This window comes from Chroicocephalus ridibundus, chromosome 6 (genome assembly GCF_963924245.1).
Source record: "Chroicocephalus ridibundus chromosome 6, bChrRid1.1, whole genome shotgun sequence".
NCBI classification, from domain to species: domain Eukaryota; kingdom Metazoa; phylum Chordata; class Aves; order Charadriiformes; family Laridae; genus Chroicocephalus; species Chroicocephalus ridibundus.
The window spans coordinates 39,729,539-39,750,937 of record NC_086289.1 but is presented as its reverse complement, the minus strand read 5'-3'; the positions used below and the strand labels follow the sequence as shown (position 1 = coordinate 39,750,937).

Sequence of the window (21,399 nt, the reverse complement as noted above, 5' to 3'; positions counted from 1 at the left end):
CAGTTTCTTCTCAAAATGACTCAGATGTCGTGAAAAAATTTAGCAACTGCTAACGAATGCAGAAGATGAAAGCAAATGCATTTACAACTCCTACTACGGAGGTTTTTATTACAATAAAAATTTGAATAATAATGAAATATAAATTCTAATAATTTTTATTACAATAAAAAATTGTATCATTTCTATGCGTGTACTTTATTAATATTTTTTAAAATTTCAACTTGGAAAACTACTCATTTAATTCTACTCACCTGAACTCTTCAAGAATAGACACTAATTTGATTAATTCTTCTTAACACTAATTGGAATGGGTATCATATTTAACTAACAGAGCAATTATTTTTTTTTCTAAAGGACAGAAAATACAACTGCCGAAAATGCTTGGTGCTAGAACAATAAATTACAGCCTGATTTTCTGCGACAAGCACTTCTTAACTGTTTCTAATTTTACTTTAACTAAGCATGCAGTTATGTTTGATGCCATCCATTAGTAACAACCGTCTTATACCTTCTTCTTTTTGCTTGTGAGCAAAGTCAGGGAGAATTCTGTCGTACGTTTTAACAGAAGGAGGTTAGAGACACATAACTGTAATTTCTTTTTTGTCGCCCTTTTCTGTCCTCTGCTCACCTTTCTTGAGTCAAATGTTTCTGAAGGGTAAAAGCGGATTCCCCTCTTCACCCCGAAACATCCCTTGCCTGTGTGGCTGCTCTTTTTCACACACTTCTTAATTAATATCTGTGCCAAAGAAATCACGAATGCCTCTGTGAAAACCAGGTGGGATTTCACAGTCTGTTCAAGTTTTGCATGATCCACTCAAAATGTAATTTTACATTTCTGTCTTAGGTTTCATTTGCTTTCACACACATACCACTCCTTGATCTAAGTAACTTTGTTATTCACTACTCTTTATCTACTCCAGCATATTTGTGCAGTTCTGTATCTTCAGCACTTCTAAAGTTTATGGATCTGACACAATTTTTTATCTCCTATTTTTGAGTGTGCCAGAGCTTCAGTTTAAGGTTTGTAGCCAGAAGCAATAACTGGCAAAATGTCTGGAAAAAGAGACGTTAAGGAAAATACTACTTCTGCCTTCAAAACTCTGCTCAATCATGGTCTCAGATCACCCTAACAGCGACACGACCACAATGTCTTTCATTTGTGCATCTAGAATTTCCTTTTCATTGACTCAAGCCCATTATACAGTTATATGTTAGCATCTATTTTGCATAGAGCAGAAATCTGGTGTACCTTCAAACTTCAACATAGACGCTGGATGAAAACAAAGTGATAAAAGTAAATTTCGCGATTCATTTTCTGCATGCATTCCTTCCAGCACACAATGCTGCTTTATTATGCACTTTGTAATTTCGTTATTCGTGTGCAAGTAAATCTTCAAAGTAAACACAGGCGTTGCACATGCTAGAGGACTTTTTTTGGCTTCATTTACAAAGCTCGGACTCCATCTTCACCTCGAGGTTGAAGCTGACCAGCCCCGTTCGGCAGGTCAGTCCCTACCTGCCTGCAGAGGAAGCTGGGAAGAACTGGTGGAGGGCAGATTCAGACACTGTAATGTTCCCTTTCCAAGTTCTCTTCAGTAAATTCCCTGCTGTTTACTCCGACTGCTGCTGTATGCCTTTCTAGAACAGACCAATATGGACACTCTGGGGACAAAAAATTGCCTACGATAAGCACTGTCTTAGAACAAAAAAAAGAAAAAACAAATACTCTGGAGGAGTGCACAAAGTAAACCAATTTCATCTACAGAGGCTTCTATCCCATAGTCAGTCCTTAACCACGTCCCACTTTTCTGCCATTTCTGGGCTTAGTTTGGGAAGGACTGCCATAAAACAAAAGCAAAAGACAACTTTAATAAGCTCTGATATTCTCTATTTCATTCCCAGGGCTCTAAACACATCAGGAGGTCAGAGCAGAACTCTTAGCAGGTCGTATTTCTGTGCCCTTTCATGCATAAGGTAGAATCAGCAACTTCCAAGCTATTCCGCTAACACCTGAGGTGAAAAAAAGCTGCAGGAATCCTGCTGAGGGCAGAAAACACAGGCAGAGGAAAGAAGCTGACTTGGAAAGTCCTGGCAACTCAAGCTGTCTCTGGCACGAAAGATTGCGTCACAAAGCGTGTTACAGAAAACAAACAGCTTTCATTCTAAGCTATTTTTCTGTCTATACATTTTATATATTATATTTCCTTGAATTTTCTCCTGGTTTCTTTTTTTTTTTTTAATTTTTTTTATTTTAAAAACCCCCAAAACCTACGGGTAGTCAATTTCACTCACAAATTGCATCACAGTGCACAGACCTCAAACACAAACTGGTTTGTTTTTTTTTTAAAGCATAAACAGGCTGCTGCCCAAGAGGCAGCTGAAAGAATTTAAGGTAAAAATTCACTTTGAGCATAAAAGAATCCTCTAAATATTAACGTCTCTGAAATGATAGCTACACATCTTCAAATGAAAAACCAGCTCATAAATTCAATAGAAATAAAACCTGCAAAACTCTTCTAAGCCCAAAATCAACCTTGCACCAGTAACTGCTGGAATACCGGAGTGACGCGTGTCCATCATACACACACGAATGCAAACCATCACAGGCATATTCATACTCAACCACTGATTCTGTGAGAAGAATTACTCCTTCTGTGCTCACTATACTCGGTTATAAAAAGACAGAAAACGGAAATTACTGCCCGTGTCTGAGGAGCTCAAGCAGTTTTAGGACAAACCCATTTTGTAACCTCCTGTGAAAAATCAAACCAGTGAGTAAATATTTTCCCACTGCACGTGAATGGGATTTAAAATACATTTCAGTCTTACCTTAACTTTAAGCACAGAAGAAAACATTTTGGCATCTTCAGACACTCCTCCAATGTACATTTTTTTGGTGAAGACAGGCACGTGGTCATTTTCGTCCTTTACTTCAATAAAAACCTTGGCTGTATTGCCTACAAGAGCAAATGAAAAGTATACATAGAACATTTGGCAATAAATCTTTAACACCCACTGGAGTTCAAACATTTACAGTCAAAAGGAATCATGTAAAATAAGTGAACGGATAACACTGTAAAAATAAACGCGTTAGAAATAATAGCACATTTGGTATGAGAAGCATGAACTTGAAAGAAGTAAAGAGATTTCATGTATTCTTTTTTGTCACTCTACCTTCATCTTTTCTGCATTTGCCATTTTTTCTGAATAAAAATCCGAATCTTGAGCTGAAACTTGTACATTTATGGAAAATGAGTCCCATTAGCTGCACACCTGCACTTTGCTATAAGGACGATGTGAATGTGCCTGTACGCAAAAAGCTGCCACGGCTTTCTTTAGGAAGTGAGATATTTGGGGAAAATATACAAAAAGACCTGTAACTAATTTTTCAAATAAATAGAAAAGCACAAGCAAGACTAAGAAAAAAAAAAAAAAAGGGCTAAGAAAAGACAAGTAAGACTCCCCGGTTCACGGAGGACAGGGAGCTGCTGGAGAGGGGACAGCAGAGAGCTACAAAGATGATTAGGGGACTGGAACATCTCTCTTATGAAGAAAGGCTGAGGGATTTGGGTCTCTTCAGTCTGGAAAAAAGACAACTGAGGGGGGACCTCGTCAACACTTATAAATACTGAAAGGGTGGGTGTCAGGAGGATGGGGCCAGGCTCTTTTCAGTGGTGCCCAGGGACAGGACAAGAGGTAATGGGCACAAACTTGAGCATAGGAAGTTCCACCTAAACACGAGGAGGAGCTTCTTTCCTGTGAGGGTGGCAGAGCCCTGGCACAGGCTGCCCAGAGAGGTGGTGGAGTCTCCGTCTCTGGAGACATTCCAAACCCGCCTGGACGCGTTCCTGTGCCACCTGCTCTGGGTGACCCTGCTCTGGCACGGGGTTGGACTAGATGATCTCCAGAGGACCCTTCCAACCTCTACTATTCTGTGATTCTGCAACTAATGTACTTCAATAAGTCAGATTTTGGTCACTTCACATTGGTACACTTCACATTTGGTAGTTCACGTTGCAGGTCAACACAGCGTTTTCTATCCCTGCCTGAGCCATAAAGCACAAAGATGTGACGGGTCTGACCACGCGTGTGCTAATCAGCCGCAACACCTAACGAACGTACTGCGGCAACTCAGCGCATGCCCGAGTCTGTCTTCATGGCAAACCTGGCCCAGGGGAACTCAAGAAGTGTCACCTCCCCCCTGAGAGGTTTGACACCTCTTCAAGCACAATACAGCTGTTAATTTGTGGTTTATTAAACAGTTACTGATCCACCCCCTTGAACATCTCTCTCCTGCAAGGAAAAAACATCCAGCAAAAATTACGGACCTAGTGCAAAAAAGACTCAACTGTGCAGTAATTGGTACCAACATCTGTTTGTCTCTTTTGGAATTGTATAATCCAGAAAGATTGCTGGAAATGATGCTATCCAGTTCATTAAAACCACATTTTCAAATCATAAATTGCCTCATTTCAGAGTTGGTTTTCCCAATGTGTTTCAGTGCCAGGGTAATTTAGATGTTGTGCAGGTGCCATGCTGATCCGAGGTAGCTTCAAAACGCAGTCTCATTTAGGGAGAGCTTTGTAGCTGTATCTTTAGAGGACAAAAAAATTAAAACCCAGACTATTTCTTAGACTGCCAAAGTCACCACCAAAGATACTCTATATATCTGATGGTCCAACTGATGGGAAACAAATGAGGATTTCATAAAGGTAACTGAAATCTGAGAAAAACATTTAAAATGCCATCCAATGTATGAGAATGGAGAGAAGAAAAAAAGAGAAAGGAAAAAAATAAAAGGGAACTACACTTCCTCAGAGGAATAATCAATTATTCACCTTCCCCACTGATCTGTGCAGATCTGTTAAACAACTTGTAGGTGCTGTTCCTTCATGGGAAAATGACTTCATGACAAGCTCTCTTTTTATGGATGTGAAGAAAAAGCCATAATCCAACATCTAAATGTGTGCAACATGGCCATAATGGTCTACTTGTAATCATCTCTAGTTTGCTTATGTTCATTTTAAGAGAACGCTCCTTACCTTGGCTACATTATTTATTTACAGCAAAGCAAAATTTCAAAGAGGTACGGTGAGGTCCTATGAATAGTCAAATCTCTCTCTTGCTAAACCCGATCCATAACGTTTCTGGCTGCAATACCAAGTTACAGCTAGAAACTGCAGCCCTGTTGGGATAAATGAGATTCCCAGGGAGGCTTTTTCACCACAGCTGCAGCCTTTAGGGAAGAAGGCGATTGAAGCAGGATTACAGGCACCGTGGGTAAGTGGCCTTGCCCTGCTGAGCTAATAAACAGTTCCATCAATGGCTGGCACCAGAGGTCCTAACTGGGGAGATCCTAATTGTATCACCTTTGGTGCTGGTAGGACTAGGCCTTTCCTAATCTGCACTAGCTCTCTCTAATGCAAATTAAACATCTTTTGCATGGTGCTCACAATCTCCCTCATTTTAAGCCCGTTTTTGGTGAGGTGGCTTAGCCTCGCACAAAGTTTGCTTTGCAATTTGCTGAAAGGCATTTGTTTAATTTGCTGGTAGTTCTCTGAGCTGCCAAAACGCCAATTTGTTTAGCCAGGGTTGAATGCTTTGAAAATGAGAAATGAAAGTTATGAAAATGAGAAATGAAAGTTATTGCGTTAAGCATGACGCAAATTAAATAGCCTGCATATATGCATACTAACACTAGCATCGCTAACGTTAAATTAAACATATACCTTCATTTTATCTTAGTGCCTGATTTTTACACACAGCTTCTATTTCATTCCTTCTGGTGGAGGGAGGGGAAGGCGGCATCTGTGAACCCCTCACTGCCGCCTGCTTTTCATTCCATTCCAGCCCACTGCTGGCCATGGCGAGTGACTCCCAGCCCGGCACAGCCGTCGCCCGACTCTCATATTGGAAAACCCTAAAAAGCACATTGAAATCCCTCACCAGAAACCATGCCATGCCTGTGAAGGTCGTGCCAGAACCTTTGCTGTGGGGATGTCCCCAGCCACTCTGCTTGGCTCAGATACCCAGCCATCCCCTGCCCGCGGGGCACCGGGGGACACGGGGCACGGTGCTCCTGCCCACCCCCTGCACCACCACTGCCTGCCCAACTGGGAAGCCACCCAGCCTCAGCATGTTCTTACAGGCTGGTGCAGACTCAAGCACTAGACTCTTTTTTCCTTCACATTCCAGATTTGTTAATCTTGTTCTAAATATTGTTTGTGCGTGGCTCTAGCCCTCTCTTCTGGTGCCTGAAGGGAGGCAACAGCATCCACTCTATAATGCGCACTGTTACTGATAATCCCGCAGGTAGGACAGTGAACACCAAAGGACACCAATATTTACAGTCACCTTCCAGAAGTGAAATTTTGTACCCCCATGTATGTAAAACCTTGCTCCGTTGATATTCTAGACCTGGAATCCAGCTCCAGTTACATTCTTTTTTATGGATTCCAGAAGCCAGAACCAGAATTTACTCTTCTGTGGTACTTCTTGTGAGACCTCATGCCATCAAAGTATAATTCTTATTACTGTGACTGAGCTACCTAAATAGCTGAGCAGGTGAAAGAAGAAAGCGTCTTTCCCTGGACAAGCAGCACAGGACTGCCAAGGTGGCCAAAAGGGGCAGAGAACATTGACTGAGTGCTACAGCTGCCTTCCTCCAGCTGTAATGGAAATGCTTCTCTGCACACAAGGTATGCAGATAATATTTGATACGCAAACAGCTTCTTTAGTTTTACTGCATATTTTTATTGCTAAAACATGTGTGTTGTCTGGATTTTTCAACACTGATTAGTTCAACAGCCACGGAGGTCCAGTCAGCCCCCCAGACAACACACCACAAAGGAATTTTCTGCACCACCATCTCCTGCAATGTCTCCTGTGTCCCATTTGCCTCTGCTCGTCTAGACCCCCCTGAGCTGAGCTGCAGTGTACACACTATACAGAACTGCAGTTGCTTCTAAGTCATCTTCAGAGCTGCCCAGAACCGAACACATTGCATGCACTGCTCCAGATAAACAATCATTCCCAAGAGCAGAAAATGAGGCATTTGGACCTTGCAGCTTCTGTGATTTAGTTAAGGAGAGTGAAAACATCCTGAAAGCTGCTCTAAAGGAAACCTGGGGAATGTCTGAAAGATCATGAATGACTAACATAGAAACCAAAAACCACAACAAAAACTCCAGGGAGCTGGTCAGAATTGGTGTGTACCAGCACTTCCAGAGGTTCTTCCCAAACACGCTTGTTGAAAACTCTTTCCCAGTATCGCTGCTTACCTAAGTCGTGCTGATAACGTGCCCGATTCATGTGAGTCCGTAGCTTCTTGCCAGACTCCGAAATTAAGCTGAACTAAAGCAATGCTTTTGGAACACTGAGATGGCGTCAACTACGCTTTCAGTGTTACCAGATTTGTTTTACATCATGCTTTCACCAATGATACTGCACTTCTGTAATACTCCGAACCAGCCATTGATACAGCTGCTCTTCATCCGTCGGTCAATTTAACAGAGAAAAACCACATCCAGCTTAAGCAGGGGCTGTTTGCTCTGCAGTAGATAACAGCAGAGTTTTCTCTTTTAAAAGTTCATTTTAATCAGACTGGGAATGAGAATTATAATTCGACAGGGTTCAACAGCACTTTGCTTTACTACTGTCTTACAAGTCTGTCGAGCAGACTTTGTGCTTTGGCAGCTAAAACAAACTGAACTGCAGCTGCACTCCATCTCGCCTTACTAAATTTGGCAGAACCAAATAGGAGTCAGCACCGAATATTTTTCAATGGCATTTTGATCTAAATCAGCATGTGCCCATAAAGCCTGAAGAGGCTCATATGCCGCAGCTGAGCAAGAACAGTGCAAAAGGAAGCTTCGACGAGACGCAAACAGCAATGTATTTGGAGCAGCACTGATCCCAGCTCCGATTTAAATGAATATAAACCATCTTTTTCTCCCAAATAATTAATTGAAAGGGAGCTCACATTTTATGCAGTCTCTAAAATACATTGCTTTGGTGCCCAGAGAAATTTGCAGTTGGTCCCAGTGGCTTCCAGGGGACCTGCCCCTGAGCCACGTGGCGGAGGCGGCAGATCGGCAGCACTTCAGGCTCTGCAGCGCGTTGCCTCCATGCCACATCTCCCGGAGTCAGGGGCTGGGCACGGCAGCAGTTTATGAAACACCAACAGCACCAACTTTTGCAACATGTTTGAAACTAAAAATGTAAGGCTACTTGGGTAATTATTCAGAATTCATTTTCATATTTGAGTCAGTAAAACTATTATTCCCAATTAGGGTGGGGCAGTTGCAGAATTTTGGTGGCAAAACTAGTTTTACCCCTTTTCGCTTTATGATTCCCAAAGGTTTATTTTGTGATTAGAAACCAAAAACCACCACAGGAGAGACAGAACTGTTCTCCTTTGACCCTCCAAAACCCACAGCAAAGCCTCACAGCCAGGATTAAAGAAGCGATTCAATAACAGAAATGTCCCTCCTCAGGGCAGAGCCTCCGCACGCGTCGGGGGAATTGGTCTGCACCACTTCTTAATTGGGGCTGTGTCAAAGGCCAAAAAAATAGTTCTAACTGAATGAACAAACCATGTAAATAATAAATTGAAAGGTGCATATTTGCTTAAAGATCTGTCGATACCAAAAAAAAAAACAAACAAAAAACTCTACCAAGTTCGCATATTCACACCTGGCAGCAAATATAATATTTAGGCACAGCTGATTGAAATGAAACAATGTGGAAGTGAATTCCCCCCTCAGCTGGTCTAACACTACTGAGATACCTTACCTCCTTCTCATTGAATTCTAATTCTAAGTTGATTTTTAATAAAAATTCATGCTACTCTGAATTCTGCAGCACCCGTAAGAGTTTGGAGGGACAGCTTGTTTCAGCTCTCCCCACTGCCAGGCTGGGCACAGACACAGAGGGGGCACTTGCAGTCTCTGAAAAGGAAATCTGTTTATCAAAACAGGGCAAGCGCAACTGCAAAACACAACAAATTCATCGTTTGCGGTGCTTTTCCTTTCTTTTGGATTCCTCTTAAAAGGCAGCAAAGCCCCCACATGGTTCTGTCATTATTCTTGCATCTCCAGGAACGGGAGATCCGTGCTTGCTGCTCTGCCTTTCCCTACTCTTTAATTAGAGCCCATCAAGTCAGCAAGAGTGTAAGAAAAATTAAAGAGGATGCAGGAGAGATGACAGCAGGACTAGGAGTGATGCCAGAATTTTTGTAACAAAGATGCAGGTGACAAGCTCAGGGATGTGGGGGAGAGTTCCACTGCATTTACAAGTCCATGACACAAGAAACCCCCCCCCTTTCACCCCGCCGCGAGAACACGATGTACTTGGGAGGCCCAGGCATCTCACAGACGGTCTCAGAGACAATCAAAACGAGACAAAATCTGCAGTAGAGCAACCTGCAGTCAAAAATACTCCCTCCGGTCTCCCTCTCAACAACCCACTGAGCAAGAAGTTGTGAACACAGGTAACTTCTAATGAAGACAAACCTTTCACGCCGCACTGTGCCAACTGCTAACACCTTTGCCTGAAAGGTTTTATTTTTAAACAATCTCTTTGCGTCCGGGTCCATTTGCAGACAGACCCCGAAGAGCCTGGAGGTCACCTGGCTGAGCCGGCACAGAGGATGGGTGAAGCTTTGCGCGGACACCAATGGGAACTCAAGAGCAAATGACAACTGCTGTCGGCAGTGATTCAGTGCGCAAGAGCGCGGTGACAGGCTGGAAGGGTCACACGTAGGGAGTCGGGGAATGAGAAGATAGGCTTTTCTCAGCTGCTGGAAACTGTGAACACCTGAAAACACTATACGGAATCCTCCACTTCCATAGTCAAAGGAATTTGGGGGGCCCTTCTGTCCGTGGTGTTGAAAAGCAAACATATTCTGGCTCTCTTGTAAATACACCTTTCTTTCCAGATCCAAGTGGGAAGCCCTGGTGTCTACCACCAGGGTCCATGTTTCATCTGTCTGGCATGGATGCCCAGATGCCCACTAATGCTTTGATTCTTTAAACTGGGACTATGCGTACTTTGGTGGTAAAACCCTTTCTTTGCTCCTTCTTGTCTATACCGCTCCGTTGCTTGCTCTTACTGCATTTGTCAGCCCTTCCTTTTCGCTGCTGTCTCTGGTTTCCCGTAAACCCCGCTGCTGCCTCCTGTCCCTTTCTTCCTTCCCACAACAAGGTTATTCCTCTGACTGCATTTCCCTGGGCATCAAACTGCAGGATGGTGAGATGCTGATGAAAACTTTGTGAACAGCTGACAGCGTTCAAACGAGGCAAAAGATGATGTTCCTCCTGTTCTTGTTCAAGGATTACTTCTGGTTTAGTAAATGATTAATTGTACTGATACATTCCCTTCAGCTCACTAATTCACAGCTCTTTTGGGAGGATGGAGCTGCTGGCTCTGTGATAGATCACAGAGCAGCACCTTCCAACTGCAGAACACATCCCAAAACCCACAGTTTTGGGATGTTCCCCTTATGTATCAGTTTTTCTTTTTTTTCATCTAATCCATTGATGGAGAACTGAAAGCTTCTAGCTGGAGGCTAATAATCACAACCCTAATATGATTTACCGACTACTAGACTACGGTCTATTGTGCTAGACAATCTAAGAAGCAAAGAGCCAACATTAAAAAAACAACAGGCTGTTAAATTCAACTGAACTGGAGAAGTCCATTAACACTGAAGGTCTTTCAGGGCTCAGCATCACCAGCTGATGATTCTTCAAGCCATAATTCCAACCTTTTAAATTCACTATCATGAGAAAACCTAACTCTTCTTCCCTTCAAAAGAAGTAAAAATGCACTGCAACTTCATATTATAAAGCTTCAGTTAAAGTAACTCATTTAAGGAGTTTGATTTCACTGAAAGTAAGAGTGTGATTTCGCATGATATAGCATGACATTTAAAAAACCCAATTTAAGTCACCAATTTTACGTTCTTATACTCGAGAGGACACCTCGATTTACTTTCTCTCCTCATTTATTTATTCAGCTATTACTAGGCTATCAGTTGGCACTATCACTGAATGACAACCTTAGTTACACTTAATGCAGTATCATCCACATTTCCACTGCACAGATGAAAACTCAAACTCCGACTTGTATATCATTATCTTCTATAATACCACATGGTTAAAAACAATTTGGTACCTAGTTTCTGAGTTTCGTAAAATTCAGCGCTGTTTTGTGGCTGAGCAGTTCGTCAGTGCTGCGTTATTTAGCTCCAGCAGGGCTCATCATTGCAGCTTCAGAGTGGGTCATCAATTCGCTGCCAACAAATTCCAGAACGGTTCACCGATTCAGTGGTATCTTACATCGGAACTGGCAGCAATTCATTGCCATTGAATGTCAGAGCAGTGTATTAATTCAATGTCACATAATTCTAGAGAAGCGCATTCGAAGTCACCTCTCTCCAAAGTGGGTCATCATTTCAATGTCACCCAAGTCCACAGTGGTGCATTAATTCTGTCTCGTCTCCTTCCACTGTAGTTCATCAATTCAGTGCCCCGAAACTCTGAAGTAGTATTTAACCTGATTAAAACTCATCAAGAAAGAAAAAGGTGTAGAGAAAATGGAAAGACATACATCTCACAAATGTACGAATCAAACCTAGAGGTCAAGAGATTTCCATTATAGAGACATAAGGGATTTAGTTAGCCAGATACTTGTAAAGTACTTAAAAAATATACATCTACCAAATTCTTCAGCTATCCATCCAGCATAGTGCATATTCAAACCCTAATACACACGTGGATATCCAAACACATACAGTAAGTGCGTGTCTTCCTTTCAATCAGACCAAATTCAAACTCCAGTCATTATCAAGTAGCCCTGAATAAAATAATTCGGCCATCACCTTTTTAAAACTGCTGCCCAGTTGGAAGAACTGGTCTAGCGCAGACTGCGAGGAAGAGGGACAGAGAGGCCACTGCTTCCCTGAGCGGTGGAACCTGCTGACTCCCTCGTCTGCTCATCCATGCCAGAGAAGGACCTGAAACAGGCTGTACGCTACACAACGGCCTCATCTCCTCGCTGTGTATGGCCTGGCCGCGTCATACAGAACCGAACCTTACCTGGACCTCTCCCAGACACAAAGAAGTGCAGTCAACTGGCACTAGCTCGCTCTTTCGCTCCCTCCCCAGATACATCATCAATGGTGGCTGTGACAGCATCTTACATGGCTTTTAATACAATTCAGCTTCCGACCACTGAATAATCCCTACATGTTACACCACACACATGCTCAGTTCTTTCTTAAAGAGAAGAAATATCCACGATAATACACACACAATTTCCAAAAATCTTCTGCTGGTTACATGGGTAGTACTGGAAAGCCCGATGAATGTATTTTAAGTGCCACCCCCCGCACAATGTCTCAGGCTATCGTCAATCCCCCAATTTTATGGCATGCTCCCAAATACTTAAGCCCATCAAGTCTAGTATCGTTAAAAAGTTTAAAAATCGGTAAGCAAATTTTCATGAAGTACCAATTTCAGTATCACAAGCAGGTTCTACAGCAGTATCTTTACACAGAAGAAACAGACTTACGTCCCGTTTAAATTACTATCCTGAAAAATCTGAATTTTGATCTCTACTGTATATACAATACATTAATGCTTTAAACCGGCACTGAAATAAACTGGAGATGTGTTCCCTAATATCCATGGCTATTATTGTATGCATCAGAACAATAATTAAAAGACTAATTATAGAAGGAGGACAGCAGAATCAGCCCAGTTAGTTAAGGGCAGCCCTTCCTTTGTCACTCTCAGACTATTCACTCTGTGGATCACAACCTGCAGTGTGGGAAAGGCTCTGTCTGTCACAGAACAACTCTGTCAGCATTGACAATAACAGGGTGGTGGCACTTTTTCTCTCTGCCTGCCAACGTGCCAGCTAAAGAGCCCAGAATGAGGAGGAAAAGCAAGAAAGCTGACACAGCTCCCTTCTCCCTGCAGCAAGGGAGACAACGGGGATCACGCCAGGCTCCGAGTCCTAATTTGCTCAGTGCTCTCTGTGCCCGGCCACAGAATTCTCTCTTACTGAGGGCAGGTGGAAAGGTGACAGTCTAATATTAGTGACAGATGGAAATTGTTTTGCCCCTGGCTTGCCATGCAGCCCTCCCTGGGAACAGAGATCAACCCAAAATCCGGGGCAGCACAACCCCTACAGCATCATACTGCCAGTAACGCTTTAATATAAACCAAAATCACTCGTTATATTACTGGCGGCTCCCAAAAATTGTAAGAAGGTTTTATTATGTATACACGGATGTTTAGGAACAATCTGGTACTGGCATTTTGTGGATGGTATCTCCCCCCACCCGTCTCCCTTGACTGACAGGTAACTAAATACTGGTTATCTGCATAAAACTGAAGTCTGAAGTAAATTTGACCTCCATTTGTACTCCAAGTACCAACGTGAGGTCCTTTATTGAGTGAATGATACACACACACCAATAAACAGCAGGTAGCCAAAGCCTGGCCTCCTGGGGAGGCCTCAGCTCACACAAGGGCAAACACAATGAGATGGTGCAGCAGCATCTCTTGGGCAGGCATTTATAAATGAAAGAGGCTGAGGTTTTCCCCTCAAACTATTAGATCATGGGCTGGTTTTGGTCAGAATGAGCCTGGTTTTTTTCCAAATTTGCTCTACAATTAACACTGGTGGAAGTGCGGAGGAGAAAAAAGCTCCAGCCACCTGCAAGAGATCTGGCCCACAGCTCATACTGGAATTACTGTGACTGCAGATCAAATGGCTTGAAACTATCTTATATTCAATTTGAAATGAAAGAAGGTAGTATTTTTATAGCCTTTAAACAAATGTTCAATTCCTCGCTGCCCTTTTCTCAGTGCAACAGTCCACCGCCCTGGGCTTATTTTCATTGCATCCATGATGCTCCTCAGCTACAGCAGCAAAAAACTGGGACTCACAGAGACCAAAAACACAGGGAAAAAAAGCTGAGACAACAAACACAGTCCGTGTAAAAATGTGTAGCAAAATGCTTTTTGGTACAAGATTTGGGTTTCTTTTTCACTAGGGCCCAACTGTGGCTTAAATAGGAAGTGTTAGAGGATGGGACAGGACTCAGAGTGACACCCAGACCTTTTCCTTACAGAGAGGATGATAAAAACCATCCAAAGACCCTTCAAATTACTTTTATTAGGAAAAGAATTAAAGGGAAAAAGAAAACGCTTACAATGAGACAAAGACATTCCCCCCCTCAGGGGAAGTTCAGATTAGATATTAGGAAACATTTTTATTTTTAAAAAGGGTTATCAAGCATTGGAACAGGCTGCCCAGGGAAGTGGTGGAGTCGCCATCCCATGAGGTATTTAAAGGACGGGTAGACGTGGTGCTGAGGGACATGGGTTAGTGGTGGTTTTGTCAGTGTTAGGTTGATAGTTGGACCCGATGATCTGAAAGGTCCCCTCCAACCTAGACAACTCTGTGATCCTATAAATAAATTCCTTCCTGCCTTGAGATGCTGCAAAGAATGTTCTTGTCTCTGTCAGAGCAGGCCCTTGCCTCCAGTTTGCTCTCAAGTCAGGGTTGCAATAAACTCCACGTAGACCTTCAGGGCTGCTGAAGGAGTCTTTTTCTTCCTCTCACCCTCGCTGTGCATCTGTTCCCCATTCCTCTCCGTGTTGTCCCAACACTTCCCAGCCCAGCAGGGAGGAAGGCCGTATTTGGGCTGTGCAATGTGTTTATGAAAAAGTGACTGCGACATTCCATCACAAAACCTCCTAATTACACTGAAAATGTTCAATTTGTGTCATCAACTCTCTGTTTATATACAAACACGCCTTTTGGGTGTTTCAGTGAGACCTACAACTGTGCAATATCGACATGATTTGCGAGGGTTTAGCTCAAGACTGATCCATGTATGGAAGGCAAGCACAGAGCTCCACAAATCCACTCTCTGCTGCTCACGCGCCATCATCGCCTTTGTATGTCTGGTAACAACACAAGGTCACTAGCTACAGCGCAGTTATCCATAGCTTCAAAAAATAACAACACGTATGTGTATTAAAAGGAGACTTAAAAATAAGTGTTTTTAAACTCACTTTTGGAAGGGACACGCAGATTGGATCGTACCACTTGTAAGGAGTCCGCTTGAACTCGAAGCTCGTAACTTTTCACGCTTTCATAATCCAGAGACTTTTTAACTGAGATCACGCCTGTTCTGTTGTTAATAGCAAACACACCTGAAATCCAGCAAAAACAGAATTAACTTTCTAAGATGCATAAACACTTTTTTTTTAATGCCCAAATGCTTCTATTTTGGTGATGACACTATTCTCCTACACCATCTTCAGAAATTTGTTTCCCATCCCTCCCTCTGGCCTCTAAAAGCCCAGGGAACTCCTCTTTGAAGCTGTGATGACCTGGTAGGGCAATAACCAACTTGAGGACACGTTGGCAAGAGCAGACAAGACAAACAGCCCTGTCTCATGAAAAGGAGGATGGGATGGGGAATTATTATACTGCCCTCCAAATAATTTAGCGTCATTTGGGTTAGAGGTTTCAAGGTGGATCACGGAGAGTACCCAAGAAGGATGCAAATGGAGGAATGATGTTTTGTTCAAATATCAGGCTCTACTCTAATACTTGTGGCTACAGCATGGCAAAGTCTATAATGCCTTAAAACAGATATCTAAGCAAGAAGTGCAACTCCATCAAAGCTATTTATATTCTTATTCCAGGATGCCATGGATTCACACCATGTGGCACCGCTGTGAATTTTCACATCAGGGAAAATTTCAATGTATTTTTATTTTCAGTGTAATTCTGCTAACCGATCTGATCTTTAGCTGATCTCTAAAGGCTGAATGATGGCAGACCCTCCTGTTCATACACGTGAGGTGGGATTTCACCTCAGCAGCTTTATTTCTAAGCCCTATTTCCTGAAGACTTCTGATGCACACACTAGGCTCAGCAGAACCACTAAGGCTGAAATATTAGTACTTACCCTCTTCGTTTCCCGAAACAATCGAATATACGATTGTCTGGTTCAAGGCGGCCGCTGTAACAACTGTGACCACGGTTCCTTTCGGTGCACTTTCACTCACTGGCGGGGGTCTGCAGAATTGAACAGAAGTATTTGTGTTACCTTCCAGTTGCCTAACCGGCAGATTACTGAAATTTATTCCTCAGGTTAGCAGTTTCATCCATCGATTGGGCTGCCAAAGCCAGGTGATCTGTTATTATGGAAAGACATATTAAAAACTTCTGCAAATGCAAAAAACTGTAAGAAGTCTAACTGACAAGAGGTGACAACAGAAAAATATAACGGTTCTTTGATATGAGAAGTGGAAAAGCAGGGAATAATGAGTAGAAAAGAACAGGAGCACAAGAACCACCACAGATTGATGAACTGCAAGTAAAATTCAGAACATAATAGCTCCTTTATAATACTCACCTCTACTAAAAAAGCTCAGTAATCTATCAGAAATGCATGCAGGAAAATTCATTCATAGGTAAACCTCTAGCATTTAAACGGTGAGCTCTTTAAAGCCACCTCCACAGGACTTTCTACCTTTCAGAAAGATCAAAAACATTTCCTGCAAAACCATTTTGGTACTAAAAGCCAAGATGCTTTTCAGGAAAACAACTGGAACCCAAGTACACATACACATCTTCTAAGCGTTCAGTAAATTGTTTCTGATTCACTGAGCACTGGTTTGTGTAAAGAAAGAAAAAGAAAAAAAGATTACGCTGCTAACACATTGGTATCTCATGTTCTCCATACCCTGCAAACACTGAAAAATAAGCATCTCTTATTCAGCATAGTTTCATCGTGTATAAATAACGAGTTTCCTCATGAAACACAGCAAAGAATTACTCTTTCTCTCCTGTTGTTCAAACGTGATCAGAAAATGTGATGAGGACCATTTTGAGATGCTGTTTCCTCAAGGAAACCGTAACTACTTCAGAACGAACAAAGAGCCTGTGCTAATGGATTTAAAGCAGCAATCTAAACAATTTCAACAAGGAGAAATGAGACTCTTGAGCTAATCTCAAATCAAACATTCAGATTTTCATCAAAGCAAGTAAAGGCTGAATTCAAGCTGAAAACTATTCATGCTAGTGAACAAATAAATTGGTAAGGGAATTTTTGCACTCATCCATAAATGCAGATACATCTTTGTTAAAACCAGCATTATCCAGATATTTTCCGTTCTTTAAAAATTACACTCATTTGGTATATAACGAAATAAAAAACAGACAAGGATATGTTGAGATAGGCTCCTAAATAGGAGTGGACTTTAAAGAGTATTTCAGTTGTGCACTGATCTTCAAAATTCTGGACAGAATCTACACCTGCTTTCATTTCAGAGAATATTTTATGACTTCCCTCTTTCATCCTCCAGGTATTTTTCAAATACTCCTCCCCAATACCATGTTTTCCCATTCCAAGGGCAGAAAGCCAGGTTGCAGTCCTGACTGTTGAACCCAAACCTCTGCCATTGCGTACCACGAGACCAACAATCCGCCCTTGAGCTCTGTCTTGCAAACATTTTCTTTGGGATGAATATGGGTTCGAACATCCTAGAAAAGTGCTAGATAATGACACTGAATATAAAGTTTAAAAGTTTCAGTGGGTAAATTATTCGCTATTGTTTAAAAAAAAATAAACGAACCCAGAAGATTTGCTTGCCTTCATGCTTCGCAGCTTTCTGCAGCAACTACCTTCTGCCTACCCAAACGCTGGTCAGAAGTTTACCTACCCTTCTGCCTCTTCCCTCGAGTTGCTATTTAGACTGACTTCACCCCAGCCCTACATTCTCTCTCCACTCCCTTACTTTGCCCTAAGGGCTGTAATTCTCCTGCTCTTCCCAAGTTCTTGCTCTCAGCTTGATCCAATTATGGCACCGTACTGCTGGCTTGCTGCATGCTCCAGATCACACCACCTGTAAAAAAGATGCCAAAGGCAAACCACATCCATGGCCCATAGGGCTAAGATGCTTCCTTCCCTTCTTCTAACATCTGCCATTGCTTTATTTATTTGGTTTGGTTTGCTTTCTTTGGAGGGCCCCGTCTCTCTTAAATTAATCCACTGTATCTCACTTAGCTTGGTGAGGTATTAATTCTTCTGAGCATTCCTAGGCCTTCCACTGTACAAATAATGGGGAGATAATCCCGTTCCAGGCTGAGCCACACTGGATCATGTAGTAGTGGCTGTACTGAAACACAGACCTCCTGATTTTTTCAGAGAAGATGATGACGGTAAGTTCGCTTTTACTCAAACACACAGGCACAGACCAGATCACTCTGGCTCCTGCCCTTCTGCCTCAAGTGTGCTATCAGCAGTGAAATAAAATTCATTATTGCTACCTGATTTATTAAGCGGCAAAACCAGTGCTATAAAATGCTTATCAATGTGCATTTTACAAATGCAAAGGTTAATCCTAGAGATGGGGGGAAAAAAGGCTGTCAAACCTGAAAGTATTGCAAGCTGTAGCTCTTTTGATGAGGTCAGAGATGCGGGACAGCAAGGAAAATAAAGACCCATTTTATGTTGCATTATCTATTACTTTCTTTTCTTTTTCTTCTGAAGGCACATAATTTGGACAAAAAACCCTCATGACTGTGTACACACAAACCCCACATTTCATCCAAAGCACACTTTCAGTATATTCTTTTAATGGAAATGGCCTTGTAACTTCCCCTCTGACATAGCCAAATTCAATGAATTGACAGATCAATATCAATTAGCAAAGGGCTTTTGTGTTGGCTATGAGAGGCGACAGAGGGAGCGGGCAGAAAACCGCCACAGTAATTGTATTGATTTCATTTCCCTGATTTAACTAAGGTGATCAGGTTCAACGGGAGCAATGCAGCAGCTGAATTAAAACATACAGCCGGTCTCCTAAGAACATTTTGCTGAATTGTAGAGAAGCGAACCAGGAAAAGACAACAGTATTCAGCTGACAATACACTGTTCTTTATCCTGTACTACAAGCTCTAATAAGCTTTCTTGGGGGATAAGTTCATTATTTTTCAATTTTTGAATGACTGAGATGTACAACAGTGCTTTTTTAATTTTTTTTTTTTTTTTGGTACGTGGTAGACATACTATTTGAAGTTGTTTTAGGGGACAGGCAAGGGCATTTTAATGCAATAATTTTGCATTGCTGGATGATAAAGGCTGGTTATTTTTGCAAGGAGACATGACACCAGCAAAGCGGCGCAATCCAGCCCCAGCCCCCCAGAGATGGCTCAGGAACCCGCCAGCGTAGTGAGAGGGAAGGGTACTGCTGTGACTCCAACACATCATTAGGATTCACAGCGTCCGCAGGTATTTTTGTCTGGTAATGTTTGCAACGCCTTATTGAGCCTCTGAGTGCAACTGCCAATACGGTGATTACCCCGCCAGCCCCCGGCTCTGACCGTACCTGACAGTACATTTCTGTCACTGTCACCTGCCTGGGACTGGCACGCCAATGCCCGACGGTCCAGTGCTGACTTCTTTGAAATACTTCAAATAAAACGCTCCCTTTCTGCGCTTCTGAACAAAACATCTTCTCAAATATGTAATTTCTGATCTTCCACCCTTCCCAATACTTCCATGCACAGGTACCCCTGTACATACAGTCACTGAATGTAAGAAAGCCCCGAGCATTGACACGATAATCCACTCGCACCGCATAAATCTTAGGGTGAAACAGGATAAATAGCAATTAACACATACTTCAGCTACCTCAGCTGCAACTCAAGTCTACCCATAGTCTTAAATCTCCCCTCCTAAACACTTTCCTTCACACAACTATCTTTTGCCCACGGCAAAACAAATAAATTTCTACACCAGTGTTTCATTCATTCACATGGGACTTTTCCGTAACCGTCACCGCAATGTGCATATTTAGGTTGGTCAATCTTCACTTGACTGTTTTCACAGAAATAGTGAATGGTATCTTGTCAGCATCCAGGATGGGATGGATACTGGTCCCCATCACCCTGGTGTAATGAAAACCCTGTAGGATCCCTGGAGTCAGGGTGAAGCCACCCAACTGCCCAAACCCTTCCTGAGAAGCTGTGGTGGGAACAGAGGACATGAAGGCAGCAAAGCGTCAAAAAGGAGCAGCCTCAATCTCTTTGGGCCACGCTGAGATAAGATTAGTATCTGATGGCCTCCAACTTGGATTTGGGAAGAACAAAGTAATTTAAAATTGACAAAATAGATGTTCAATAACAAGTCTTCTGTCCCACTCTTCCGATTTTGTTACCCCTGAACAAGTTGAAGATTTGCTGGTGTTTCTTTGAGGCCCCTACTGCATCGCCTCCTGCTTCAGAATGAAACCTTGCCACAAAATGTGTTTGCCCCTCAGGAAAAAAAAAACAAACAACTCCAAACTAGAAGAACAACAGGAATAAAATAAAGTCATTATTTACATGCAAAAACACTGACAAAGGATACAAATCATAAGAGAACAATATCTTTTAATTAGGTATCTCTCAGTTATCTGTATCTTGATCAGAGGGGGAAATGGAGACTGAACACATACCAAATACATCACAGGGCATAACAATTTTTAATGTCCAAACCGAAACTTTAACTTCTCCTCTCTTCTTTTCTGCTTCTTTTTCCCCTTCGCTAAACACGTCAGACTCTCATCCATTTTTCAATTTGCCTGATATCCAATATACTTTAAATTCACCATGAAACCTTTCTATCTCCAAAAGCATGAACATGAGATTTAATCAAAAATTAAATTTAAAACCAGCAAACCCAATAATAAATTGGAAAATTGGTTTAGTGCTGAAGTTTAATAGTGTGATGTGTATGTACTCTGTATTAGACACTTCAGTCGACTCTATTTTGCGGATTACATTTTAGTTCATGGAGGTCCATAAGCATACCTCAGAACTTAAATATTTTATTTTTTTTAATTACATTGCTAGGATTCTTAGCTCAAATTGATTAAAATGTCATTTGGACCTCTTCTGGTAAAATCATCTCCTTATTTTCTGTCACATTACAGCTTCTTAAAGTGTTTTGGCCTTGGCTACTTTTAACTCTCAAGGGTATTTTACCTGAAGCTATTCCATCCTCTTCTACCCGAAACACAATTCCGAGCAGTGCACCCATTCCTGCACACCCTCTTTTCATCCAGCTCCTCCTGGGAAGTCATTTCGTTTGGCTTTTCGTCTGTCTGATGCTTCACATTAAAGAGAAGCTACATAAGCCATTAAAACCAACTGAATTTATATATTTTTCTGCAGAAAAGTCAAGCGTAGCCAGAGCACTCCAGTGTCTAAAATGAGGTGAGCTCACGGTGAAGTTACACGGACAATAAAATTGCTAATAAAAGCTCTGCAAACAGACACACTTAAATTGGTCTGGCTATGCAGCTGAGTTTTTAAAATTCT

At 42.1% G+C, this 21,399-nt stretch overlaps 1 protein-coding gene across 22 annotated transcripts in view; it reads right to left on the bottom strand.

The window, feature by feature from the left end:
* The window catches only part of PCDH15 (protocadherin related 15), an 811,115-nt gene that overhangs the window by 64,520 nt on the left and 725,196 nt on the right, over positions 1 to 21,399 (bottom strand). For all 22 annotated transcript variants that reach the window (XM_063340181.1, XM_063340176.1, XM_063340196.1 and 19 more), the window contains 3 exons: positions 15,998 to 16,107; positions 15,093 to 15,233; positions 2,830 to 2,957 (listed from right to left, as the gene is read on the bottom strand). In XM_063340181.1, the coding sequence (XP_063196251.1) occupies positions 2,830 to 2,957; positions 15,093 to 15,233; positions 15,998 to 16,107 (379 nt within the window). The remainder of the gene's footprint in view (positions 1 to 2,829; positions 2,958 to 15,092; positions 15,234 to 15,997; positions 16,108 to 21,399) is intronic.